At 50.8% G+C, this 23283-nt stretch overlaps 1 protein-coding gene across 1 annotated transcript in view; it reads left to right on the plus strand.

Annotated features, from left to right (window-relative positions):
• Window positions 1-5640, plus strand: part of GALNT18 (polypeptide N-acetylgalactosaminyltransferase 18) — a 367881-nt gene extending 362241 nt beyond the window's left edge. Inside the window, exon 11 of the mRNA XM_005661126.3 lies at window positions 5218-5640. Within this exon, the coding sequence (XP_005661183.2) occupies window positions 5218-5364 (147 nt within the window). The 3' untranslated portion in view covers window positions 5365-5640. The remainder of the gene's footprint in view (window positions 1-5217) is intronic.

Genomic DNA, 23283 nt, shown 5'->3' on the forward strand with positions numbered 1-23283 from the left:
AATTCACTACCTTGAGACAGGCATGGGGTGGGCCTGGCCCCTCATCCTAGTGAGGAACAGTGAAGGGGGCAGACTCCTGGGCTCCCAGCCTGGCTTTACCACCCACTGACCAAGTGACGCGACCTCTCTGAGCCTGTCTCCAGTTCTACAAGGTGGGGGTAATTATCGCCACCTCTCAGGGTTTAGGTGAGGAACACGTGGATTTAGTGTGCAAAGACACTTGGATTTAGTGTGTAAAGCATCTGACTCAGTGCTAGGGACGTGGTGAATAAGCCTTAACTGTTACTATTTTACCTCAAGGGCTCAGCCTGTGGGTAGAGACATAGATCGGAGCACCACCAGACTGCTCCCCAGGGTGCTGAGCCAGCGGGAAAGGACCGAATAGGGAAAAGGAAGCCTTCTTTGCAAGTTTGGTGAATGAAATTTGCCCAGAGAGACAGTGAGAGCGCAGAATTTGCTCAGTGAGAGAGGCTGAGGTCCAAAAAGATGGGCTCCAGCACCAAAGGGTGGCCTGGCTCCTTTCTCCTTACCCTAGACACCACCCAAGACTCATACCAGGCCTCCAAGGTGGTCCCTACTCTGTTCTAGAAGATTCTCCTCTCAGATCTTCCAGGGAGGGCACGCTCCTTGGCCTTAGACGCCGTCCTCCCCAGAGGCCCTCGCTGAGATGGTGTCTCCTCCACAGCCCTGCTCGTGGCCTCAGCCCACATCTTCCACAGCCTCCCCAGAGGCCACACAGGCTGTTTCTGCCTCAGGGTCACCACACTTCCTGTCTCCAGGGGGCTGAGGGCACAATTGGGCCAGGGTAGGGCCTGGGAAAGGTCCTACTTGGGTCTCTGAAGGAAGACTTTACTTCTCAGAGACCTCTGCCCCCGCCTCCCTCTCTTGGCCTTGGCACAGCACCCTTGCAGAAGCTTAGAATGTGCCAGAGAGGCTGGTGGGAAAGGAGGGGCTGTGGCCTCCTCTGTTTTGGCCATGTTTCTCCACGCTTCCGTGGCCCGGGGTCCACAAAGTGGCCTCACTGTGGGCACAGCCTGGCCTGGCCTTGAGGATGAGCTGTGCCGTCAGAATCCAGGTCCGGCCCTGCCTCCTGCCTGTTGTGCACTTTTGCAGGAGCCCAAATCCTGACCCTGTGACTAGCCTCACATCTATTGGTTGTTTTATAGCTGATAAAGCCCATCAGTCCTTCTGCTCTTCCGCCAGTAAGCAGGACAGAAATGATCCTCTGACCCTAAAGACAATGGAAGCAGACGGGCAGAGCAGCTTGCCCCAGGCACACAGCCGACAACCAGAAAAGCATCCTGGTCCAGCCCTCTCCTCTTTCTGTCTTACCACCTGAATCACCAACAGACCTTGGCTGGTTTCATTCCCCCTGTCCGAGCTCTACTCCAGCAACACAGGGTGGCACATGCCCCCAGAGCTGCCAGGGACACTGGAGAGTCAGGGGAGGCTGGCCCTGGGCCCACAAAGGAAGCACCAGGGACACAGCCCAGGCTGGGTTTGGGTGCAGAGTGCTCAGGTCATAGAAACCAGGGCTCTTCTTGCTTAGTGCAAGGATCACAAAGAAGGCCTCTGGGTTCAGACATCCAGGCTTATGAGGGACAGCATGGGGACCCAGGCTGACCCATGGCCTCTGAGAGGACGGCTTGAGGCTGGCCTCCACTGTCATCACATCAGGCGGATGTGGTCAGTTCTAAGTAACACAAAACACCCCGGGTTTCTTCAGAGGAGGGCGACCAGGATGGAAAAATGAAACCAGATTGTCCCGCAAGGAACTAGGAAGGTTCCAGCTGAAAAAGCAAGGAACCCGGGAGCCAGGAGCCTGATCTTTCCCTAGAGGAAGGGGAGAGGTGGACATGCAGGAGCCGATTCACACGTGGAAGCAGAGCCAGAGCTCTCTGTCCAGGACCCCTTGCAAGACAAGGATTTTAGTTCAGTGGAGAAGAATGCGCCAGAGATGGAGCAGCCCAGGAAAGAGCGTGCAGCTGGGGAGGGGGCTGCAAGCCTGGTCCTGGAGGGGTCACACAGAGCTGAATCACAGAGCCGGTCAGCTTGTAGCAAGAACCAGAGGCTCTGCCTTCCAAGTATCTTCCCACGTGGAGACTCCAGGGTCTTTTCTGAGCCCCTGTCCAGCAATCAGTCATTCCTCTGCCCCCTCAGGGACTGAGCCTATGGGCTTCTCTCTGGCTGCAGATGAGCTGCCGATTCGGCTTTCTCTTTGTCCTGCTATCCTTTGCTTTGGGGAGCAGCGGTGGGTCCTTGCTCTCCTTGGGAGCTGCTGGGGTGGGGGCACAGGGATAGGCACTGTTTTCTCCTTCAGATGCTTCTGAGGAGGTCTGTGGTCCAGCAGCCCTTTCCTACACACGGGAAATTGGGAATCTCACACCCCTCCCCAACACATGCATAAATACACTCCTAACCCAGGCTGCCACCCTGCCTCCTTCACCCAAAGGCCCTTCAGAGGGAGCTGGATTTTGTTCTACATTTTGTTGTTGTTGTTTGTTTGGTCTTTTTGTCTTTTCTAAGGCCACACCCGCCTGCAAATGTAGGTTCCCGGTTAGGGGTCTAATCGGACCTGTAGCTGCTGGCCTACACCACAACCACAGCAATGCCAGATCCGAGCCACATCTGTGACCTACACCACAGCTCACAGCAACACCAGATCCTTAACCCACTGAGTGAGGCCAGGGATCAAACCCGCAACCTTGTGGTTCCTAGTCGGATTGTTAACCACTGTGCCACGACGGGAACTCCCTGTTCTACATTTTTTAAAATTACCCAATGAATTTTATTACATTTACAGTTGTACAACGATCATCACAACCTAATTTTATAGCATTTCCATCCCAAACCCCCAGACCATCCACCCACCCCCCTACCTGTCTCCTTTGGAAACCATAATGTTTTCAAAGTCTGTGAGTCAGTATCTGTTCTGCAAAGAAGTTCATTGTGTCCCTTTTTAAGATTCCACATGTAAGCGGTAGCATTTGATGTTGGTGTCTCACTGTCTGACTTCACTTAGCGTGATAATTTCTAGGTCCATCCATGTTGCTGCAAATGCCATTATTTCATTCCTTTTAATGGCTGAGTAATATTCCATTGTGTATATGTACCACATCTTCTTGATCCACTCCTCTGTCGATGGACATTTAGGTTGTTTCCATGTCTTGGCTATTGCAAATAGTGCTGCAATGAACATTGGAGTACTTGTGTCTTTTCGAGTCATGGTTTTCTCTGATAGATGCCCAGGAGTGGGATTGCTGGATCAAATGGTGATTCTGCTTTTAGTTTTCCAAGTTGTTCTACATTTTTGAAGTTAAAGAATAACACATATACAGATTTTTAAAACACATACATACAAAAATAAATGTTCAACTCAATCATTTAAAACAAAGCCAACACCTATGTAACCACCACCCAGATCAGCAAGTAGCACCCTCCCTACCCCCCCAAAAGCCCCTCGCTTGCCTCCAGTCAATCATTTTCCCCCACTCTCCACCCCAAGGTAACCCCTCTATGGACTCTAAGACGGTGATCTTTTTTTTTTTGCCTGTTTGGAAAGTGTATATAGGTAGAACTGTGAGTGTGTTTTCTGTCTTGCTTGTCCTGCTAACATTATATTTGTGAGATTTATCCTTATTGAGTGGAGTTCTGGTTTGCTCTTTTTTTTTTTTTTCTTTTTTGGGGCCACACCCGCAGCATATGGAGGTTCTCAGGCTAGGGGTCGAATCAGAGCTGCAGCCGCCGGCCTACACCACAGCCACAGCAACTTGGGATCCAAGCCTGTCCGTGACCTAGGCCACAGCTCATAGCAAGGCCAGATCCCTGACCTACTGAGCGAGGCCAGGGATCAAACCTGTATCTTCATGGGTACTAGTCAGATTCTTTTCTGCTTCACCACAACGGGAACTCCCTGGTCTGCTCATTTTTAATGCTGAGCAGTATCCCATTGTGTGAATAACCACAAGTCTCAATGTTCTCTTGAGGTGTCAGTGGTCACCGTGGGGATGGTGTTGGCGGACTGGGGATGGCTTCCTTGCAGATGAGGTGCACGCCGCCCTCTCACTGGGCACTGTTTACTGGGATGGGCACTGGGGAGGCAGCTGGGGGCGGGCTGCAGAATCCTGCTTCCAGAGGTGGGAAGGGGGTCAGTTAGGAGGTGGAGGCAGTGGTCCAGGTGGCAGAAGACAGTGGCCTAAAGCAGGGCAAGTATGATGGAATGCAGATAAGGGGAGAGTCACAAGTCATGAGGAAGGCGGAACTGGCAGGCCTCAGTGCCTAATCAGATGCTGGGGAGAAGGCAGGAGTGTCAGTGGAAATTCCTGGTTGTTGTTGAGATGGGAAACACAGGAGGAGTCATTTCTGGCGGGAAGGCAAGTCTGACATATACTCAAGTATCATGAAGCTACAGGGCCCACTTATGAGGACCTGCCTGCTTGGGAGGCCAAAGCCCAGTTGAGCATATCTTTGGTATAACTTGGAGACATTCACACAGTCCAGGCTGATGCCCAGGTGCCAACCAGCAGCCCCAGAGTGTCTAGGGCCTGCAAGAATTTCACTAAAAGCACAAACTGGGGGATTCATTGCTACTCTGGGGCTGCTGTGGGAAACAGAATATCCCTTCTTTCAAGGGGCTTTGGTATAAACTGAGCATGCATAGTGATAGAACATTCTGGGTCATCAGTAGCATGGAGCGAAGCTATGTATATCCAGGGCTGAGGCAGCCCAGGGCCCAGAGCCTGGGAGTGGTTGGAGCACTGACGACACCAGAGGTCCGGCTGGAGGCATCGATCCTAAAAGAAAATGGTCCCGGGCCTCTGGTGATGCTCAAATTCAGCCAATCATAGGGTGAAGGACTAGGATTTTCACAACAGGGCCCAGCCCATGGTAATGGGGAGCAGGACTCAGCTCCCAGAGTAGGAGATGCAGGAACCAGCCAGCATGCCACACCCCAGCCAGGGAGAAGGGACCTGGGTGGGGCATCTCCGTCCTCTGTCCAGCAAGGAAGAGGAAGAAAACAGAGGCACAAGCTCAGTCTTAGGGCAAAGACTAGCACCTCGAGATGCTGGTGGCTTCAGGTTTCGTGGGAACGCTGACCCCAGACCTCCCGCTGCCTCGAAGCCTCCCAGGCACCTGCACACACCAATCTGCCCCACCAGCCACTAAGCCTGAGGCTCCCCCAGGCCCTCTGACCCCACTCTTCCTCCTGGCTCCTAGGGAGGCCCCATCCAGAACCGCAAGTCTAAGCGCTGTCTGGAGCTGCAGGAGAACAGCGATGCAGAGTTTGGCTTCCAGCTGGTGCTGCAGAGATGCTCAGGCCAACACTGGAGCATCACCAACGTCCTGAGGAGCCTGGCATCCTGACCCCACCAGGAGCCACCCGCCCGCCCCCTTTGCTACTGTGTAGCACCTGCTGCAATGCTGTCTGCTGTCCGTGGGGAGGGGGGTTGTTTGGAGTCTGGGGAACCAGGTCAGTAGGCCCCCCAAAGAGCTTTTTATTTCCTATTCAATTTTCATGGAGTTTATAGAAAGATGCTGAACGGTGGGTGAGGGGATACTATCATAAACTATTTTGCAACTGTAAATAGGGGACATGTGGAAAATATTTATAACTGACAATAAATACTATTGATTAAGAAAGGGTTTTGGCAGTCCTTCAGAGCTCGGTGGAGGCTCAGGCCTGGCTCCTCTGAACTTGGAATTCTTGTAGCCCAAGATGTGTCCCTGTTTGCCCTCACTGCTCCATATCCCTGAGAAAGGAGGCTCTAAGCCCAGGCGGACAGAGAGAGCTTGTTGTGCAAGCTGCCCGCTTTCCCTGTGAGGCTCCAGGGTAGCGGGAAGGGCACCCCGGCCTCAGAGCCACCCCCAGAGAGGAGGTTCCCTCTGCCTTTCCTGCCGCAGGTGGCTTCTCCAGGGAACAGCCTTTGTCCTTCATCCCGAGAAGTCAGGATTGCTCATCGGTCACTGGGGTGTCACCTGCTGGGTTTCAGACCACACTGCCCCCGCAAAGCCACCACCTTCACCTCCCAAAGCTGCCCACGGCTCAGGCTACGAGCCTACAGCAAGTATCCACACAGTTGCTAAGACGTTGCTCCTTCCAGGCATCACTATACATTCGTTTCTTGGGATAACAAAGCGCCACGAGCTGGGGGCTCTAGACGACATCAGCTCACAGTTCTGGAGGCTGGGAGTCCGAAATCAGGGTGTCAGCTGGGTTGGTCCCTTCCAAGAGCTGGGGAGGAGAATTGGATCGGGTCCCTCCCCGAGCTGAAGCTGGGTTCCTTTCCTTGGCTCGTGGATGGCCATCTTCTCCCATGTCCTTCCTCCCTCCCTGTGGGCTGGTCCCCATCCCTGCCCCCATCCCTGCCCCCCGCCCTCCGAACCCAAGTCTCAGCTCTGCTCCTGAGATAAGCAGCTCACACCCTCTCCTCCTGCACAATGCTCCCCGCCATGGACCCCTGGACACAGTGACATCAGAGCCACATGGATGCCTGGACCTCTCCTCTGTACCGCAGGCCCAGTGGCTCGCTGCTGATGGGCCCTGGGCAGCAGGGTGACTGTCCCTTGGACAACGCTGATCTGATGTACAGAAAAGAGACCAATCGCTTCTCCTCCCAGGCTCGCCTGGTGACCAGCACCACCCTCCTCGGGTGGGCCAGCCAGAGCCGTCCTCACCTCTAACACCCCTGCATCTTGGACCCCCACCCCCTGTCTTGTCAGTATATCAGGGGCTGTGATGCCCTCTTAACAGCTCTGGAACCCCCTCCCTCGGCCTCTTCATTGCTCCAGATGACCTGCCTCCCCCTCACCCCTTCCCCACTCCACGCGGCAGTTCTCAAGGGGTCTTTCTCAAATGCAAATATGATCAGACTTTTTTTCCTGGCCTAAAGCCTCCAGCGGGTCTCCCCAAAGATGGTAAATACCTTGCTCAGGCACCAGCCTCAGGCATGCTTCCTCCTGCAGTGAGTCTGAGGCTGAGTGTCCAAAGCACCCAGGTCAGGGGCCTTTGATACAGGGCTGAGTCAGGGTGTGAGGAGGCCTGGCTTCCTGGCTGGACCGCTATAGCCCCAGTCCCCCCTCTCTCTCTCCGGATGTCCTAGAGGTGAGATATATTAGTTTGGTGTCCTACAGGCGGGTATATTCTTTGTTGGAACATCTATAACAGCATTATAAGACGTTATAAGACGTGGCTTAAACCAGAGAAGTGTGTTGTCACACAGTCCTGGAGCCCAGAAGTCCCAGATCAAGGCATTGGCAGGGTTGGTCCCCTGAGAGCTGTGTGAGGGAAAGACGAGCACTGGCCCCTCTTCTTGGCTGGTAAATACCATCCTCTCTGTCTCTTGACAATGTCTTCCAACAACGTGTGTGTCTCGTTTCCAAATTTCTTTTTTTTTTCTTTCTTTCTTTCTTTTTTTTTTTTTTTTTTTTTTTTTTTTGTCTTTTCAGGGCCACACCCACAGCATATGGAAGTTCCTAGGCTAGGGATCGAATCGGAGCTGTAGCCGCTGGCTCACACCACAGCAACAGCAACGTCAGATCCGAGCCTCATCTGCAACCTATACTGCAGCTCACGGCAATGCCGGATCTCCAACCACTGAGTGAGGCCAGGGATGGAACCTGCGTCCTCATGGATCCAGGTCAGATTCCTTTCCACCGAGCCACGAATGGGAACTCCCCACATTTCTTCTTATTAGGACGCCAGTCACATTGGATTCAGACCCATCCTAATGACCTTGTCTTAGCCTCAGTGCCTCTGCAAAGACCCCATTGCCAAATAAGGTCACATCCTGAGGTACTAGGACTTCAACATATGAATTGGGGGAAGAGGCGCAATTCAACCCATAAAGGGGGAGCAGAGGAAGATGGTGAAAAGCAGACCCCAGGCCCCAGAAGGCTGTCTCCACTGATGCCCACTTTGCCCAGCAAGTCCTGCCTACGAGGCAGCTCCACTGTCCTGGCTTCCACAGGCAGAGGTGTGGCCACGGAGCAGATGACAGGGACTTGGTGCATCCAGACCTGGGATGTTCATCATGGCCCTCTGTGTTCACACCCTTTTAAGGAAAACTGTCCCAAACATGGCCTCAGCAGTGGCCCTGCTCATACCATGACCATGCACTCTTCCTCCACAACTGATTCAACCTGACTCCAGTGCAGGTGTCCAGAGGCTGGCCAATGACGGATGACTTGACCCAAAAAGGTGAGCCCGGCCCATCAGATTCTGCCTGCAGACTGGCACTGTGACACACACGGAGAATCAGCCGGTTGGGGAATTCCTGCTATGGCTCATCAGAAATGAATCTGACTAGCATCCGTGACGATGCAGGTTTGATCCCTGGCCTTACTCGGTGGGTTAAGGATCCAGTGTTGCCATGAGCTATGGTGTAGGTCGCAAACACAGCTCAGATCTGGCATTGCTGTGGCTGAGGCATAGGCCAGCGGCTACAGCTCCCATTCAACCCCTAGCCTGAGAACCTCCATATGTCGTGGGTGCAGCCCTAAAAAAAAAAAAAAGAATCAGTTGGTAAGAAGGCCAGGAGCCACGGCCACACATAGAGACAAGCCTGGGGAGCTGCGCAAGCCAGTGTCTGTGCCTGCTGAAGTTGGAAGGAGGAAATCACAGTGAGCAGAGGAAAGGTGCTGATGAATGAGGCAGCAGGCCCACCATGACGGTGACCTAATGTGGCCATGACACAGGCTAGGATGACAGACAGCCCCCCCCACCCCAGACCCAACCCACACACCTGCTGCTGGATCTCTTCCCTGCTCTTTAGAACAAACAAGACTGACTGCGGCAGGATGTAAAGACTGTAGACACCAGAATCCACTCGTCCACAGACCCTCACAAGTGTGTGGACACACACACAATCTCTATAACTGCTGTGCACACAAGCAGCTGGCAGGCATGCTTCTGCATCCAATTTTTTTTTTTTTTTAGGGCCACACCCACAGCAGATGGAGGTTCCCAGCGTAGGGATCGAATTGGAGCTGTCGCTGCTGGCCTACACTACAACCACAGCAAAGCCAGATCTGAGCCGTGTCTGTGATCTACACTACAGCTCTCGGCAACACTGGATCCTTAACCCACTGAGCGAGGCCAGGGATCAAACCTGCGTCCTCAGGGATGCTAGTCAGATTCATTTCCGCTGAGCCACAACAAAAACTCCTTGAAATTCTTAACAGTTTCTGAGCCAGGGGCTCTGTATATTTACTCTGCACTGGGCCCAGCAAATTATTTATCAGACTGCTTGTGACACAGCTCTTTTGTAGAAAACACCCAGAATCTAGCCCATGGCACAGAACCTTCTCCCAGGAGGAGCTGCTCTTGGTGAGGGAAGCAACTGAGCCCAGTAGTCGATTCTGTCCCCCCTCCGGGTCCCTCCCCACACCCTCTCCCACCCTCCCCCTTCCTCGTCTAGGGGATGTTCCAGTTCCTGCTGTTGCCTCCCTCCAACAGCCCTAAGAGGCACTGTGCTCCCTTTGTGCTCCATCTGAAGCTTGCACTCAAATCTCACCCTGGGTTCCTCTGTGAGGTGCGTGTCAGGATTTCCAAAAGGGACTGCACTACTAAAGGGAGACCCCAAGGCAATGAATCCCAAAGCAAAGAGAAGCATGGAAGTTACTTTCTGCAATGCTTTCTGCTCCCCTAAGGTGTCCGACTTGCACCTGGTCCATCTTCAGGTCATAGCCATGGACAGGCCCCTGGTATGACCTGACCCCTTCCTGCAATAGGGCAGGTAAAACCCTCAGTGTATGAGGCAGGACCTGGGCGGGAAACAGATGGTGCCCTCCAGTGGAGGGGGTGTGTAATTGAAGAGCATTTCAGGAGGGCGACAGCAGCTCTCCAACGGTGTGGTCAGCGTAAGGCCATCACCCAAAGGAGAAGCAGGACCAGAAGCTGTCCCCTCTCCCATAACTAATGGGACAAAGAGGGAGGGTGCTTCCCAACCTCCCTGACAGCTGCGACCCTGGAAGTGGGCTGCCCAACGGGCTTCTGCACCAAAGGGAGGAACCCCTAACAGCACAGAGGGAGCCTTTCCTAGCAGGGCTGAGGCGAGGGAAAAACACCTCCACTTCCTCCTGCTGCCGTCAAATAATCTAAGAAAGTCTCCCTTTGGCCCAACCCAAGCGGAGGTGGGTTGCCGAGGAGCCCCTGACTCACAGAGCAGGCTGGAGGAGAGCAGAGAGCGGGAATAACCAGCACGCCTCAGCCTCGCCCAGGCTCCCCGCCACCCGACTGCCTCCCCCACCCGGCTGCCTCCCCCACCCGGCTCACCCTCTCCCCCAGTTTCCAAACGCCCCCTGCGTAAAAACTGACCATACCACGTGCTTTCCAGTTAAGGATTCCTTTCATTGACGTGAAAGAGAAGGGAGTGCGGCTGGAATGGATGGGCCATGGGCTCCTATTGTACAGCACAGGGAAATGTGTGTGATTGGGTCACTTTGTTGTGCGACAAAACTTGATGAAACATGGTTAATCAACTATACTTTAATAATAATAAATTAAATTAAATTAAATTAAATTAAATTAAATTAAATTAAATTAAAAGAAGGGAGGACCCCTGGAGGACCTCGGCAGCCTTTCCTCCAATTTCTCTAGCCTCCTCAAGATTCAGGCCTCCTTGAATAGTCTTAGCCCCTCCTGACCCCCCTGTGGGGGACGGGAGTAGGTCTCCATCAATGCCTAGAAGAGCCTAGATGGGCCTTTGACCTTGTCGTGCTGGACCCGCAAACAGATCTGGTCCATTGGAATGTGTGTGGTTGGCCATGGCCGCCTGGAGGGATGTGTGGGTTGAGGCTCCAGCTTCCAGGGGCAAGAGCAATGAAGCAGAGGGCAGGAGGGAGGGGAGGCCTGCACACAGGTCACACATGTGGCCTTTCCATCCTGTGCTTCCACCCCACGCCCCTGGGCTGCTCCAGAAGTCTCCCAACTTAGGCTCCCTGAGTCTCTCCGTGAGCCCCAGCCCCCCAGGTTAGTGCTCTGGAGCCCCTCATTGTCTATGGAGCGACTGCCAAGAGGCCACCTACTCACATTGCCATGCCCTGCCCCCTAGACCCAAACCCCTGGTCATTGCTGTCACCTGCCCAAACAGCCTGGACCCTCCAGCCTCACTGTGACTGTAGCCTTTGCTGTGAGCACCCTTTCCTCTGCCCTTCCCTGGGGGTCTGGCCACCTCCCCATCCTGCCAGGGAAGGGACTGAAATTCAGCATGTTTGCTCTACCTGCTGAGCTCACCTTGGCCATGCTCAGCTTCTAGGGGAAAAATCACAGGTCAGGCAGTCTAAAAATGATAATAATAACAATTAACATTTGATTACTTCCACAGCCAGGCATAAGTACTTTCCTTTTATTTTCTCACTTCATATTCATTACAACCCAATCAGGTAGCACTATTATCACCCCCATTTTACAGTTAAGAAAACTGAGGCACAGAGCCATCAAATCCTTCTGTACGAACAGATAACTAGTAAAAGAGATTGGATTTGGACCCAGGGAGGCTGACTGCAGAGCCTGGCCTCAGCTTCTCCTACACGATTCTGCTTCTCTGGGAGTCATGGGACCCCCGCAGGAACCTTACGTTCCAAGCTTCCACTGACTCCAGAGCGCCCAACCTGGACCAAAGGAATAAATACAACTAACACCTACAGCAACACCAAACCTGACCCACTGAACTAGTGTGTTGCTAAAGCACTTGAACTCGTGGTACCCTACAAAGTAGGTACCATTCCTAGCATCATTTTATAGATGAAGAAACCAAGGCACAGAGGTTCAACAGCTTGCCCAAGGTCACAGAGCTAGCAAGTGATAGCAGCCAGAATTTGAACACACACCCCCCACCCCTGGCTGCCAGTCTGTGGCCAGAATCACTATGCCACATGCCTCCTGCTGCCTGGCTGCCTTTGTGCAATACAGAATCTCCCCCGGACAGGCCCAGGCCCCCAGGAGCCAGCCTCATGGGGCTGCACGTGCTGCCAGGGCTGTAAACACAGCCCGTTTCAATTCCCTTGTGAGCCTGACCTTCCAAACGTGACTATGGTGAGAGTGTGATTAATGAGCCAATTACTTCTGTGGAAGACATCGTGCAAAATAAATAGCCCATTTCCCTTCAATTTACTGTTTTAATAAATAAATAGAGCTCCATGCTCTGGTTTTGTTTATGGCCGCTCATACCTGAAAGTTTGTGATGAATCTTTGTGTTGTTCATTTCCAAAATTAATCAGATCTGCCAGATGACTTTGAAATATAGAACCACATTTGTCCTTCGATGTTAACAGCAAGACAGGTAGGTGCACCCTGGGGAAAGGTGGGCCTGGGGGACGAGGGAGCAGAGGGCAGGATGCTTGGATACCTGGCCATGGAGACCCAAGTGCCTGCGCATGAGAACTGCAGTCAGGGAGGCTCTGAATGTAGCTTCGTGATTCATGGTTCAAGGAAAACCACCGAGAGGGACAAGGACAGAGGTGGGGCAGAAATTTATTTCTTCTGCTTCGAACTTGGGTAGATTGGCCAGACTGGGGCTAATGAACAAAAACAGTGTGTCCCAACTCCACTGAATGGGCTGAACTCAAAAAGGCCTCCACCTCCTCTCCAGGGGTCACAGGTGATTGCAGGGTCAAGTTCTCCTAGCTGTCCTAGGTGTCTCCTACGGGGCGCTCACCCTCTGAAAGTTTGTCTTCGGTGGGATGGTAAATCATAGGGGTTCAATGTGATCAGAAGTAAGAGAAATTCAACAATCAGAGGTTCATGATGTCCATTTACATTCCACACACTTTATTTGTCTTTTTAGGGTCACATCTGTGGCATATGGAAGTTCCCAGGCTAGGGGTCGTATCGGAGCTACAGCTACTGGCCTACACCACAGCCACAGCAACGTGGGATCCCAGCCACATCTGCGACCTACACCACAGCTTGCAGCAACACTGGATGCCTTCACCAGTGAGCGAGACCAGGGATCAAACCTGCATCCTCATGGATACTAGTCAGGTTCTTAACCTGCTGAGCCACAACGGGAACTCCATATAATCCACACACCTTGACACACATCTTATTAAGTCTCATAGTGGTCCCTGCAGTCAATACGAAGCACCCATTTTACAGAAGATGAAAGAAAGAGGTTTAGATGGGATCAATGACTTGCACAAGGTCTCAAAGCTATTAAGTGAAAGAGAAAGAGTTCAGATTCATATCTAGGGCTTCAGATTCATATCTAGGGCTTCAGATTCCAAGAGCAGTGTTTTTCATATAATTTTTTTGTTTTTCATATAGATAGGCTGAGTGTGCATGTGTGTGTGTGTGTATGTGTTTGTGTGTGCAAGTTGGTGTTTTTTGACATTGGTGTGACAGGGCCTGTTTCCATTCCTGTCTTTATATATTTATCCCTATCAAACAGTTCCTTGGAGAGTCTCTGCAGATCCCTTGAGAGCATCCATCTACCTGGGTATCCGCTTATAGGCTATGAGAACCATAAGCGCAGCATCATCGTTGGATTTGTCTTTGTATCCCTTGCTCCTGGCACAGTGCCCGGCATGCATGTGTGTATTCATTCAATACTGTGTATCAGTCATCTGCTGGGTGCTGGGGACACAACAGTGAATGAAAAGAGACGCAGTCACTACCCTCATAGAGCCTACAGGCTCGTGGAAAAGACAGCTAGTAATCACGTAATTCAACAAATAAGGTAAAATTGAACTGGAGTAAGTACAAAGAAGGAGACACCCAGAATTCTGATGCTATAGAAGGCAGATGAAACGAGGCAGGGAAATGAGAGATGGATGCTGAGGACGTGACAGTGGAGCTGATGCATATTGAGAAGCATTAACTGGAAGATAGAGGCACGTCCTTCCATCCTGGGGACCAGCACATGGAGAGGCAGGCGATGGGCCCAGTAAGACAGCTCGTGGGGGAGGGGCTGAAAGAGCCAAGGGGCAAAAGATGAAGATGGAGAAAGTGGTACCCTTCCAGGGGGGCCTTTGTAAGCTTTGTTGAAGATGGGCCTTTATCCTCAGAGTGAGGGAAGCCTCTGAAAACTTTTAAGCAGGCAGGTTAAAACCAATTGGAGGCAGGTGACATGACCAGAGCTAGGTCCAATTGGAAGCAGGCGACATGACCAAAGTTGTGTCCAGCTGGAAGAAGGCAAACCTTTCCCCAGGAAGATCAAGGAGGAGGTAGGGATGATGATGGCTTGGACCAGGGTCATGGTGGCAAAGAAGGAGCATAGAATAAATTCCAGGCACATGGAGCAGGTGAAGCCGACAGATCACAGCAGTGGCTGAAATACAAGGCAAGAGGAAAAGAAGAGTCGAGGCTAATGGAGATGCCATGCCCTGAGATGAAGAATGGTTCAAGAGGACCCGTTAGGATGCACGATCCTGGACTCAGTCTTAAACCTATTGAGCCCGATGGTCCATCCAGCTCTCCAGAATGAGCTGTCAGGAGAGTGACAATCTGAGAGTAGGATATATGGGTGTGGGGTGTGTACACAGCAGGAGATTCATAACGTGTCCTAAACCGATGTTCTCACCTTCTCTCTCACCTCCACCATTTCTTTTCATCAAGAGATAATGATGGTTCCTAGAAAACGTGGGAAAAGAGACATGACTCACCTTGAATAGAGGCTTTGGGATGAGAAGGCTCCACAAACGCGAGCCGTTACCAACGGTCAGGTGTGCAGTGTTACAGCTCACACAGGGTTCTAACTCATTTGAGCTTCACAATAACCTGGATTATTACTTCCATTTAAGGTTACATGGTTTGTCCTGAGAAATCATGTATTGGATCAAGTGGAAACTGCTTTCTTATTATCGTCTGCCTTCTGGAAGGACTGAAACAGCAAAAAGCTTCCCTTTATGAGACACTTGAATTCAACCCACTTTACACATATCCTTGAGCACAAATTTAAAAAGCAAGGAAAAGGCTACAAAGACACGTAAGAAATAGTCTCTGCCTTTGGGGATACCATAGTCCAGAAAACAGAGTCCCAGTTGATTTTAAGATCAAATAACAATGTGGGAGAATGATCTACAAGAGCCTTTTCAGGAGTTCCCGTCATGGCACAGTGAAAACCATGAGGTTGTGGGTTCAATCCCTGGCCTTGCTCAGTGGGTTAAGGATCCGGCATTGCTGTGAGCTGTGGTGTAGGTTGCAGTCACAGCTCCGATCCTGCGTTGCTGTGGCTGTGGTGTAAGCTGGCAGCTGTAGCTCCGATTAGACCCCTAGCCTGGGGACCTCCATATGCCACGGGTGCAGCCCTAAAATGATAAAAGACAAAAAAAAAAAAAAAGATCCTTTTCAATAATGTTTCTCAGATTATAGAAATAGTTAATGTCTGGAGTAAACGAATACCTAATATAGAGCTGAAAAAAGAAAAGTCTCCAAGATCCACCCAGAAGTAACCATATCGCTATTTTGTTGTTTAATTTCACCATGTGCTTGCGGTTGGACTTTTCAGTTATGTAGGGAAGTCAATAAATTGCCTGTTCTGTTTCAGCTGGTTTTAGTTGGAGCTTCTGTAACTGGCAATTAAAAGAATCATGACCGACAAGGTTATCTTGAGAAATGAATCAAATGAAAGGTGCAAAATGCTCAACACAGCACCTGGAATATAGTAAGTGCTCAATAAACATAGCTGCCATTATCCATATGGGTCAATCTATTGAATCGGTGGGGCCAGGCACGCAAATGACTGTTTACATGAAGTACTCAGGAGCTCTCCAGGAGAAGGTGAATCCTAAGGGAAGTGGAATCCAAGCACCTGAGGTTCAGTAAGAAAGCTGTCATCAGCATGACACAGGCCACCTCGGGGCAGCCTGCTGGTTGCCAAGAAGTGTCTCCTGGTTCAGCTCCACCGTAAGCCCAGGAGCACACTCTGTGGAGGGCTGGCTTCGATGGAGCAGGGGAGCTTCAAAGCAAAGCCGTGGAGGGCTGGCTGCGATGGAGCAGGGGAGCCTCAAAGCAAAGCCGGAAGCCTCTGATGGCACCTCGTGCTCCCTTGAGGCTGGCTGCCATTGCCACTCGGCACAGGAAGGAGGGAGCTGCTGTGACCTGGGAAGCGCACAGACACCTTTGTCACTGTGGGTCCCCTCGTGCTGAAAGTCAATCAGGGCTAGGGTGCTCTGAGGGAAGCAGAACCTGGAATAAATCAACAAGCCTCGTCTCTTTGAGAGATTGTTTCTAAGCATTCAACGCAAGCAGGCTACCGGGGTAAAAGAAAATACAGGTTCTGCCTCAGGGGTTAATCATCTAAAGAAAAAAAGTGTGCATGTGTATATGTGTGTGTATAAATGGAGTATGTGTGTATATGTATGTGTGTGTGTCGGGGTGTGTGTGTCTGTATGCTTCTACGTATATGTGTGTGTATTATGTGTGTGTGTTTATGTATGTATGTATGTGTTGTGTATATATTATGTGTGTATGTGTATATGTGTGTGCATGTGTGTGACTGTATTATGTGTGTATATATGTATGTATGTGTTTGTGTGTGCGTATGTGTGTATATATGTATTGTGTATGTCTGTATGTGTATTACGTGTGTATGTGTGAATCAATGTATGTGTGTATACGTGTGTGTGTATGTCTGTATTACATGTGTATGTATGAATCAATGTATGCATGTGTGTATACGTGTGTATGTGTGTATGTATGTGTGTCTGTTTTACTCATCAAAATACACCAATAACATCTGTGGTTTGCTCATGCGAAGCCAATGGATCTTCATAAAATTTTAACCATAACTTTGAGCTCATATGCCCCATCTGTTACCCTACTGAATTAACCAGTGTGTCTGTGACAGGCTGAGAATTGTCATTTCAGGAAGAACTAAACACATGGGATGAGACAGCCGTCATCCTTTTCTGGGACCCCGCCATGGCCTTGGCATCCCATTCACTTAGCAGGTGCAGCATATAGACCCCCACACCGATCCCCACCCCAAGACAAGGGAAAGGGGAAGCTGCAGCACTCTGCCCTGGGTTGACCATTCACAGCCCCCGAGACCACTTACTCCTGCTTCTGCAGACCGGCTGTGTGTGAGTGCCACGTCGTGGGGATGCCCAAGATGGTCCCTCTTAGAAACCAGGGGATGTAGAGCACCTATTGATTTCAACTTTGGGTTTTTACTCCAATTCCAAGAAAAGAGATCAAGTCCATTCAACATCCTATTACCCAGCCCCAGATACTGAGCTCTTTCTCTAGGAACCTGGCATCTTGGTCCAGTTCCAGAAACTCCAGACCCAGAAGGAATGTGCGTGTCAGCTGAGGAGGTGTCTGAGCTGCTCCCCCACACCCTCCCCTGCACCTAGAATAACCCCCATTACTACAGCCTGTCTGTGCATGTCTCCTTTAGGGACCTCACGAAGCCTGACCCAACCAGCTCCCCATCCCTGTAGATGTCTTGCCTCCTACCAACACCCAGGGTCCCTGGTAGATCCGCCTGGGTTTCATGGCATCCCAATGTCTCTGCCCTTTGCTGGTCCTTGTGAACAATGGCTTGGGGAAACGTGGAGGCAGCTGTCCTTGGTACCACACATGACCCTTAATATCTGGACCCTCCATCTGCCCCCTCAGCACACCAGCAGCCTCAGGCACCCACCTGCCTCCAAAGCAGAAGGCCACACATGAGATGACATCATCACCAGGTGTGGATAGGACCTGCCGAGTGCAAAGTCAGCTCTGCTTGGGGCAGACCCTGCCAGACCTGGGGTTTCATGTCTGTCACCGTGGCTGTGCTGACGTGCATCTTAACATCACAGCTCCTCTAATGAAGAGATGGCTGTTTAGCTGCAATACGCAAACCCAATCTGGGAATCCAAATGACATGGCTCCAGACTCATTGGCAGGAATTATGGCTCTTGAATCAGGCACAATCTGCAGAATAAGTGAAATTGTCGACCAAGAGAAATGTGTTTGAAAACAGGATGTGATCTACGATTTAAGCCTGTGGATTCTGCATCCACCTCAGATATATTCCACTTCCAGAGCAATTTATTCACTAACTAGCTCTCTTTTGAATGGACCATACATCTTTTTCATTACTGTGTCAGCCCTGCCTCCATTGGCAGCCATTCCCAGCTGCTGGGCCCACTGACTCCCCATCCACAGGCCTAAAGCTACCCAGGTCCTAGGCCATGATTCCCTCAGACTCGTCGGACTCGCTCTCTGTTCATCTTTTTTTTTTTTTTTTTTTTTTTTTTTTTTTTGTCTTTTTAGGGTGGTACCAGCAGCATATGGAAGTTCCCAGGCTGGAGTTCCCATCCCGGCACAGTGGAAATGAATCCGACCAGGAACCATGAGGTTGTGGGTTCGATCCTGGGCCTCGCTCAGTGGGTTAAAGACATGGTGTTGCCATGAGCTGTGGTGTAGGTCGCAGATGCAGCTCGAATCCTGCGTTGCTGTGTCTCTGGCGTAGGCCGGCGGCTACAGCTCTGATTAGTCCTCTAGCCTGGGAACCTCCATATGCCAGGAATGTGGCCCTGAAAAGACAAAAAAGACAAAAAAAAAAAAAAAAAAGGAAGTTCCCAGGCTAGGGGTAGAATCAGGGCTGCAGCTTCTGGCCTACACCACAGCCACAGCAACACAGGATCTGAGCCATGTCTGCAACCTACACCAAACCTCACAGCAATGCCAGATCCTTAACCCATTGAGCAAGGCCATGGATCAAACTCGAATCCTCACGGATACTAGTCAGGTTCATTACTACTGAGTCACAATGGGAACTCCAAGGGTTCTGGTTTTTTGGGTGGTTTTTTTTTTTTTTTTTTTTTTTTTGCTTTCCCCCCATCTTGGTCCCTGATGCAAACTCCAGCCCAGAAATTCTGAGCACTGAAGCTTTGGCTTACCTTGTTTACAACACTGCCTGCTACCTGCCAGTTCCCTGTGGCATGTCTGGGTACCACCACCTACCTGGGTTCCCCATCATTGCACTTTGTTGGGATTCATCTATTAGCTCATGCATTCATCCACTTACTCAACAAATAATTACAAAGCACCTGCTAAGGCCATGTACCTCCCTGTGCCCTAGAGACACAGGGGTAAACAATGTGGCCAAATCTCTCCTCCCTGGGACAAAGACAGCCCCCCGAGGCCCAGCTCAGGACGAGCATGGTAACCTCCATTCCCTTGTGTGCAGGATGGGGTCATGAAACTAACGCTGGTGGCCCGACAGCCTTCAGTCACAATCAAGGGAAGTGGCTGCCCCGGGAGTCCCGCATGAAGCTGGGTCTCCTGGGACTTGTGCCCATAGTCACCTGTAGGTCACCCTACACGGCTACCCTTGTTAAATAGTTAGTCTGCTCCCACCCCTGGCCAATAGGTCCAGGAGGCTGAGGTGGTGTCTGGATCACTTCGTCCGTCTTGTCTACAGACACGGGTCCCTGGACCAGTCTCTCCAGATGGGGACAACTACTGTCCTACCTGCCTCGCTTTGGTTGTGGTCTCTCCCCGAGGTGGGCACCCTTGTTTGACCCACTTCAGGCTGTGGGCACATGTGGACACTTGCACCCCAGGCTCCCAGAACTAACTTCCAGAGTCCAGGTCTGAGAGATCTTTGTACATGGGATTGAACCAAATAGCTCGGTTATGCCAGCCCATGATCCTGGGCTCTCTGCACACAGGCCCTGCCAATGCTGGTCCCTCTATTCAGGATCCCACTACCCTCTTCCACAACCACTTCCACAGGCTGGCTGGCACCGTCTACAGGCACGCCTGGGCCTGCAGCAAGAAGAGTAGAAAACCAAGCCTTGGACCAGTAGACACATGATCCAGAGTCCCTCCTGGGGGCACAAAGCTGGGCCATAGAACTGCCTTAGGGGTTCCCAGTGTGGCAGGTGTAGTCACAGCCACCCCTGGAGCGCATACCACTATGGTACCAGACCCAGAAACCCAGTCCAGAAGCAGATGAGACTGGCTGGTGCCCAAGCAGGAAATTCTCTGCAAAGAACCCCAAATTTGGGATAATGCCATTCAGTCTCAAAGAGACATGGGAGGCTTCCTTTGTAATATCTTGGAGTGTGCCAGAGACACGGCAAAGCCAAAGGCCCTTGAAGATGCACGCAAGATCAAGGTGAAAGGGGTTTCCATTGGGGCTCACCAGAAACAAACCTGACTAGTATCCATGAGGACGCAGGTTCGATCCCTGGCCCCAGCGTTGCCTCAAGCTGCACCTTCAGCCTTAAAAAGAAAAAAAAAAAAAAAAGATCTAGGTGAAATATTATATAGGGGCTGATACCAATTACTCTAACAAGGGGCTTTGGAGAAGGCACTTGTTTTCTTTTTAAGGTCGCACCTGAGGCACATGGAAGTTCCCAGGCTAGGGGTTGACTCAGAGCTGCAGCGGCCAGCCTACACCGCAGCCACAGCAACACCACATCTGAGCCACATCTGCCACCAACAATGCAGTTTACGGCCACGCCAGACTCTTAACCCACTGATCAAGGCCACGGATTGAACCAGAATCCTCACAATGTCAGGTCCTTAATCCACTGAGTCACAACAGGACCTCAGGGAAGGCTTTTTTTGGTTTGTTTTTGGTCTTTTTAGGGCCACTCCCATGGCATATGGAAGGTCCCAGGCTAGGGATCTAATTGGAGCTGGAGCTGCCAGCCCACGCCACAGCCATAGCAATGCCAGCTCTGAGCTATGTCTGTGACCTACAGCACAGCTCACGGCAACACCGGATCCTTAACCCACTGAGCAAAGCCAGGGATTGAACCTGTGTCCTCATGGTTACTAGTCAGATTCATGTCTGCTGAGCCACGACGGGAACTCTGAGAAGGCATTTTTAAGTAAAATAATAACAACAGTAGCTAATCCATACACGCCTGCGTGCCAGACACTAAACTACTAATTTACATACATTAGCTCATTTAAGTCTCAGCAAACCCATAACATCAGTGCTATTACTGCTATACCTATTTTACTGATGAGAACACTGAGGCACATGCAGGCAGTGGAAGGACCAACCTCCTCTTCACCAAAGCTGTAGTAAGAAAGGCATAAAGAGAACAGAAACATCTGAATCCTGCAGTGAAACTGAGGAGAACAAGGTCTCCAGGTCCTCGTAGGATGTCAGATGAAGCAGTAAGGAGACTTGGAGAATGAGATGTGACTTTTTGGAAATGCCTCTGCTTTCGGTGGCATGGTATTCCCCACCTCTCCTCTCAGAAAGAGGCTCCATTGGAGTTCCCATCGTGGCGCAGCGGAAACAAATCCGACTAGTTTCCATGAGGATGCGGGTTTGATCCCTGGCCTCGTTTAGTGGGTTAAGGATTCGGCATTGCCGTGAGCTGTGGTGTAGGTCCCAGACGAGGCTCAAATCTGGCATGGCTGTGGCTGTGGCATAGGCCAGCAGCTGTAGCTCAGATTGGACCCCTGGCCTGGGAACCTCTATATGCCACAATGTGGCCCTAAAAAGCAAAAAGAAAAAAGAAAGAAAGAAAGAGGCTCCATAGCCAGTCTAAGCAACATCCCCTGCCTTGGCTGCACTTGTAGAATCACCCGGGGTGGGGATGGGGGCAGGGAGTGGGGGTTAAAAATCACAATGCCCAGACCAACTGCATCAGCGTCTCTGGGGGATGGATACAGGTATCAGCATTATTGAGAACCACTTCTAGATACTTACATCGCAACATGACAATGGGAGGAAAAGCTATGTATACATGTATGTGTAACTGGGTCCCCATGCTGTAACAGTGGAAAATCAATCAATAAATAAAATTTTAAAAATACATACATAAATAAATAAAGCCCCCAGTGATTTAAGGCAAGACTTGAATACTTCATGGAAAGGCTTCTGGCTCCAGGTAAGGTGAATGTAGCAGTTGCAGCCCTGATCAGCAAAACGTGAGCAGCTTATCATAAGCCACCTCCTCTGAGGGAGCCACCTGAGAAAGGAAGGCACAGAAAGTATGCCCATTAGAGGTGTGGTTGCCAACAGGGTCACAGAACACCTGACCCAGTCCCAGCAAGCATGAGAGTTCAGGAGTTCCTGCTGTGGTGCAATAGGATTGACGGCATTTTCGGAGCGCTGGAACTTGGGTTCGATCCCTGGCCTGGCGCAGGGGGTTAAGGATCTGGCATTGTCACAGCTGTGGCTTGGGTCGAGACTCTGGCTCAGAGCTGATCCCTGGGCCGGGAACTCCATATGCCACGGGGGGGCCAAAAAATGAAAAAGAAAAAGAAAAAAAGCATTAACGAGAGTTCAGCATGGCTTGAAAACCCCAAAGGCAAAATCTGAAAGTAGGGAGCTCAAAGGGTTTGATCCACAAAGACCACAGAAGCTGCAGAGGAGGTAAACAGCTCCACAGGTAGAACAGAAGCCCTGCAAACAACGCATGCACGGCCCCTGGAGCAGTCAGCTCCTTGCTGCACAGTGAGGAAGAGCAAACATTCTCTGTTGGCTCCATCGTCCCATAGAACTGTCCTGAGGCCACATCTCACGTGCCTGGAGTCTGATGTCAGAGCAGAAAATAAACGTGCTTTGAAGCAGAAATTCCTGGGTTTGACATCTTTCTTGACATGCTCTAGCTCTGTAGCTAATAACCCCCTCTGAGATATTTCTTCTCTACCTATAAAAGGAGATCATTAACTCATTCAACAAGTACCTTTTGAGCATCTGCTCTGTTCCAGGCATTGTTTTAGATGCGGGGGGCGGGGTGGGGGGGAGAAGGAAACAACACAGATGAAAACCTTGTTTTCTTGGAGCTTATATGTTGTTTAAGGAAAGCAGACAATAAACAAACAAACAAGTCCTGTGAAGTTCTATCAAGCAGGGAAAGGAGATACGGACGCTGGGAGTGGGGAATGCAATTTTTATACCATAGTCAAGGAATACCTCCCTGAGAAGATGACATCTGAGTGACAACCTGAAGGGAAAAAGGGGGCAAGCCAGGCAGAGATCTGGAGGAGAGTGTCTTAGGCAGAAGAAGCAGCAAATGCAAAAGGTGGGAATGCACCTGGTATGCTGTGCTTGGGAATTGTGTGTGTGTGTGTGTGTGTGTGTGTGTGTGTGTGTGTGTGTGTGTGTGTGTGTGTGTATACATGGGTACATGTAATTGGGAGAAGGGTGTGGAAATAATTTGGGGCTCCCCCCCCAAAAGAGTCAAATAACCTGTGAATCACCTTCCCAAAAAGAAGAAGTATCATGTCTTCGGAGTACCAAAAAGGGAGATTTATGAGCTAATCCAGGCCCAGACAAGAGCCAAGGGCCCCATACAATAGTGACAAGGGGTCACTGCTCAGTAAAACAATAAGGCCAAAACTTCCTATGAAGAAAAACATCCTTGGAGTTCCTG

This window comes from Sus scrofa, chromosome 2, assembly GCF_000003025.6.
Source record: "Sus scrofa isolate TJ Tabasco breed Duroc chromosome 2, Sscrofa11.1, whole genome shotgun sequence".
Classification (NCBI taxonomy): Eukaryota; Metazoa; Chordata; class Mammalia; order Artiodactyla; family Suidae; genus Sus; species Sus scrofa.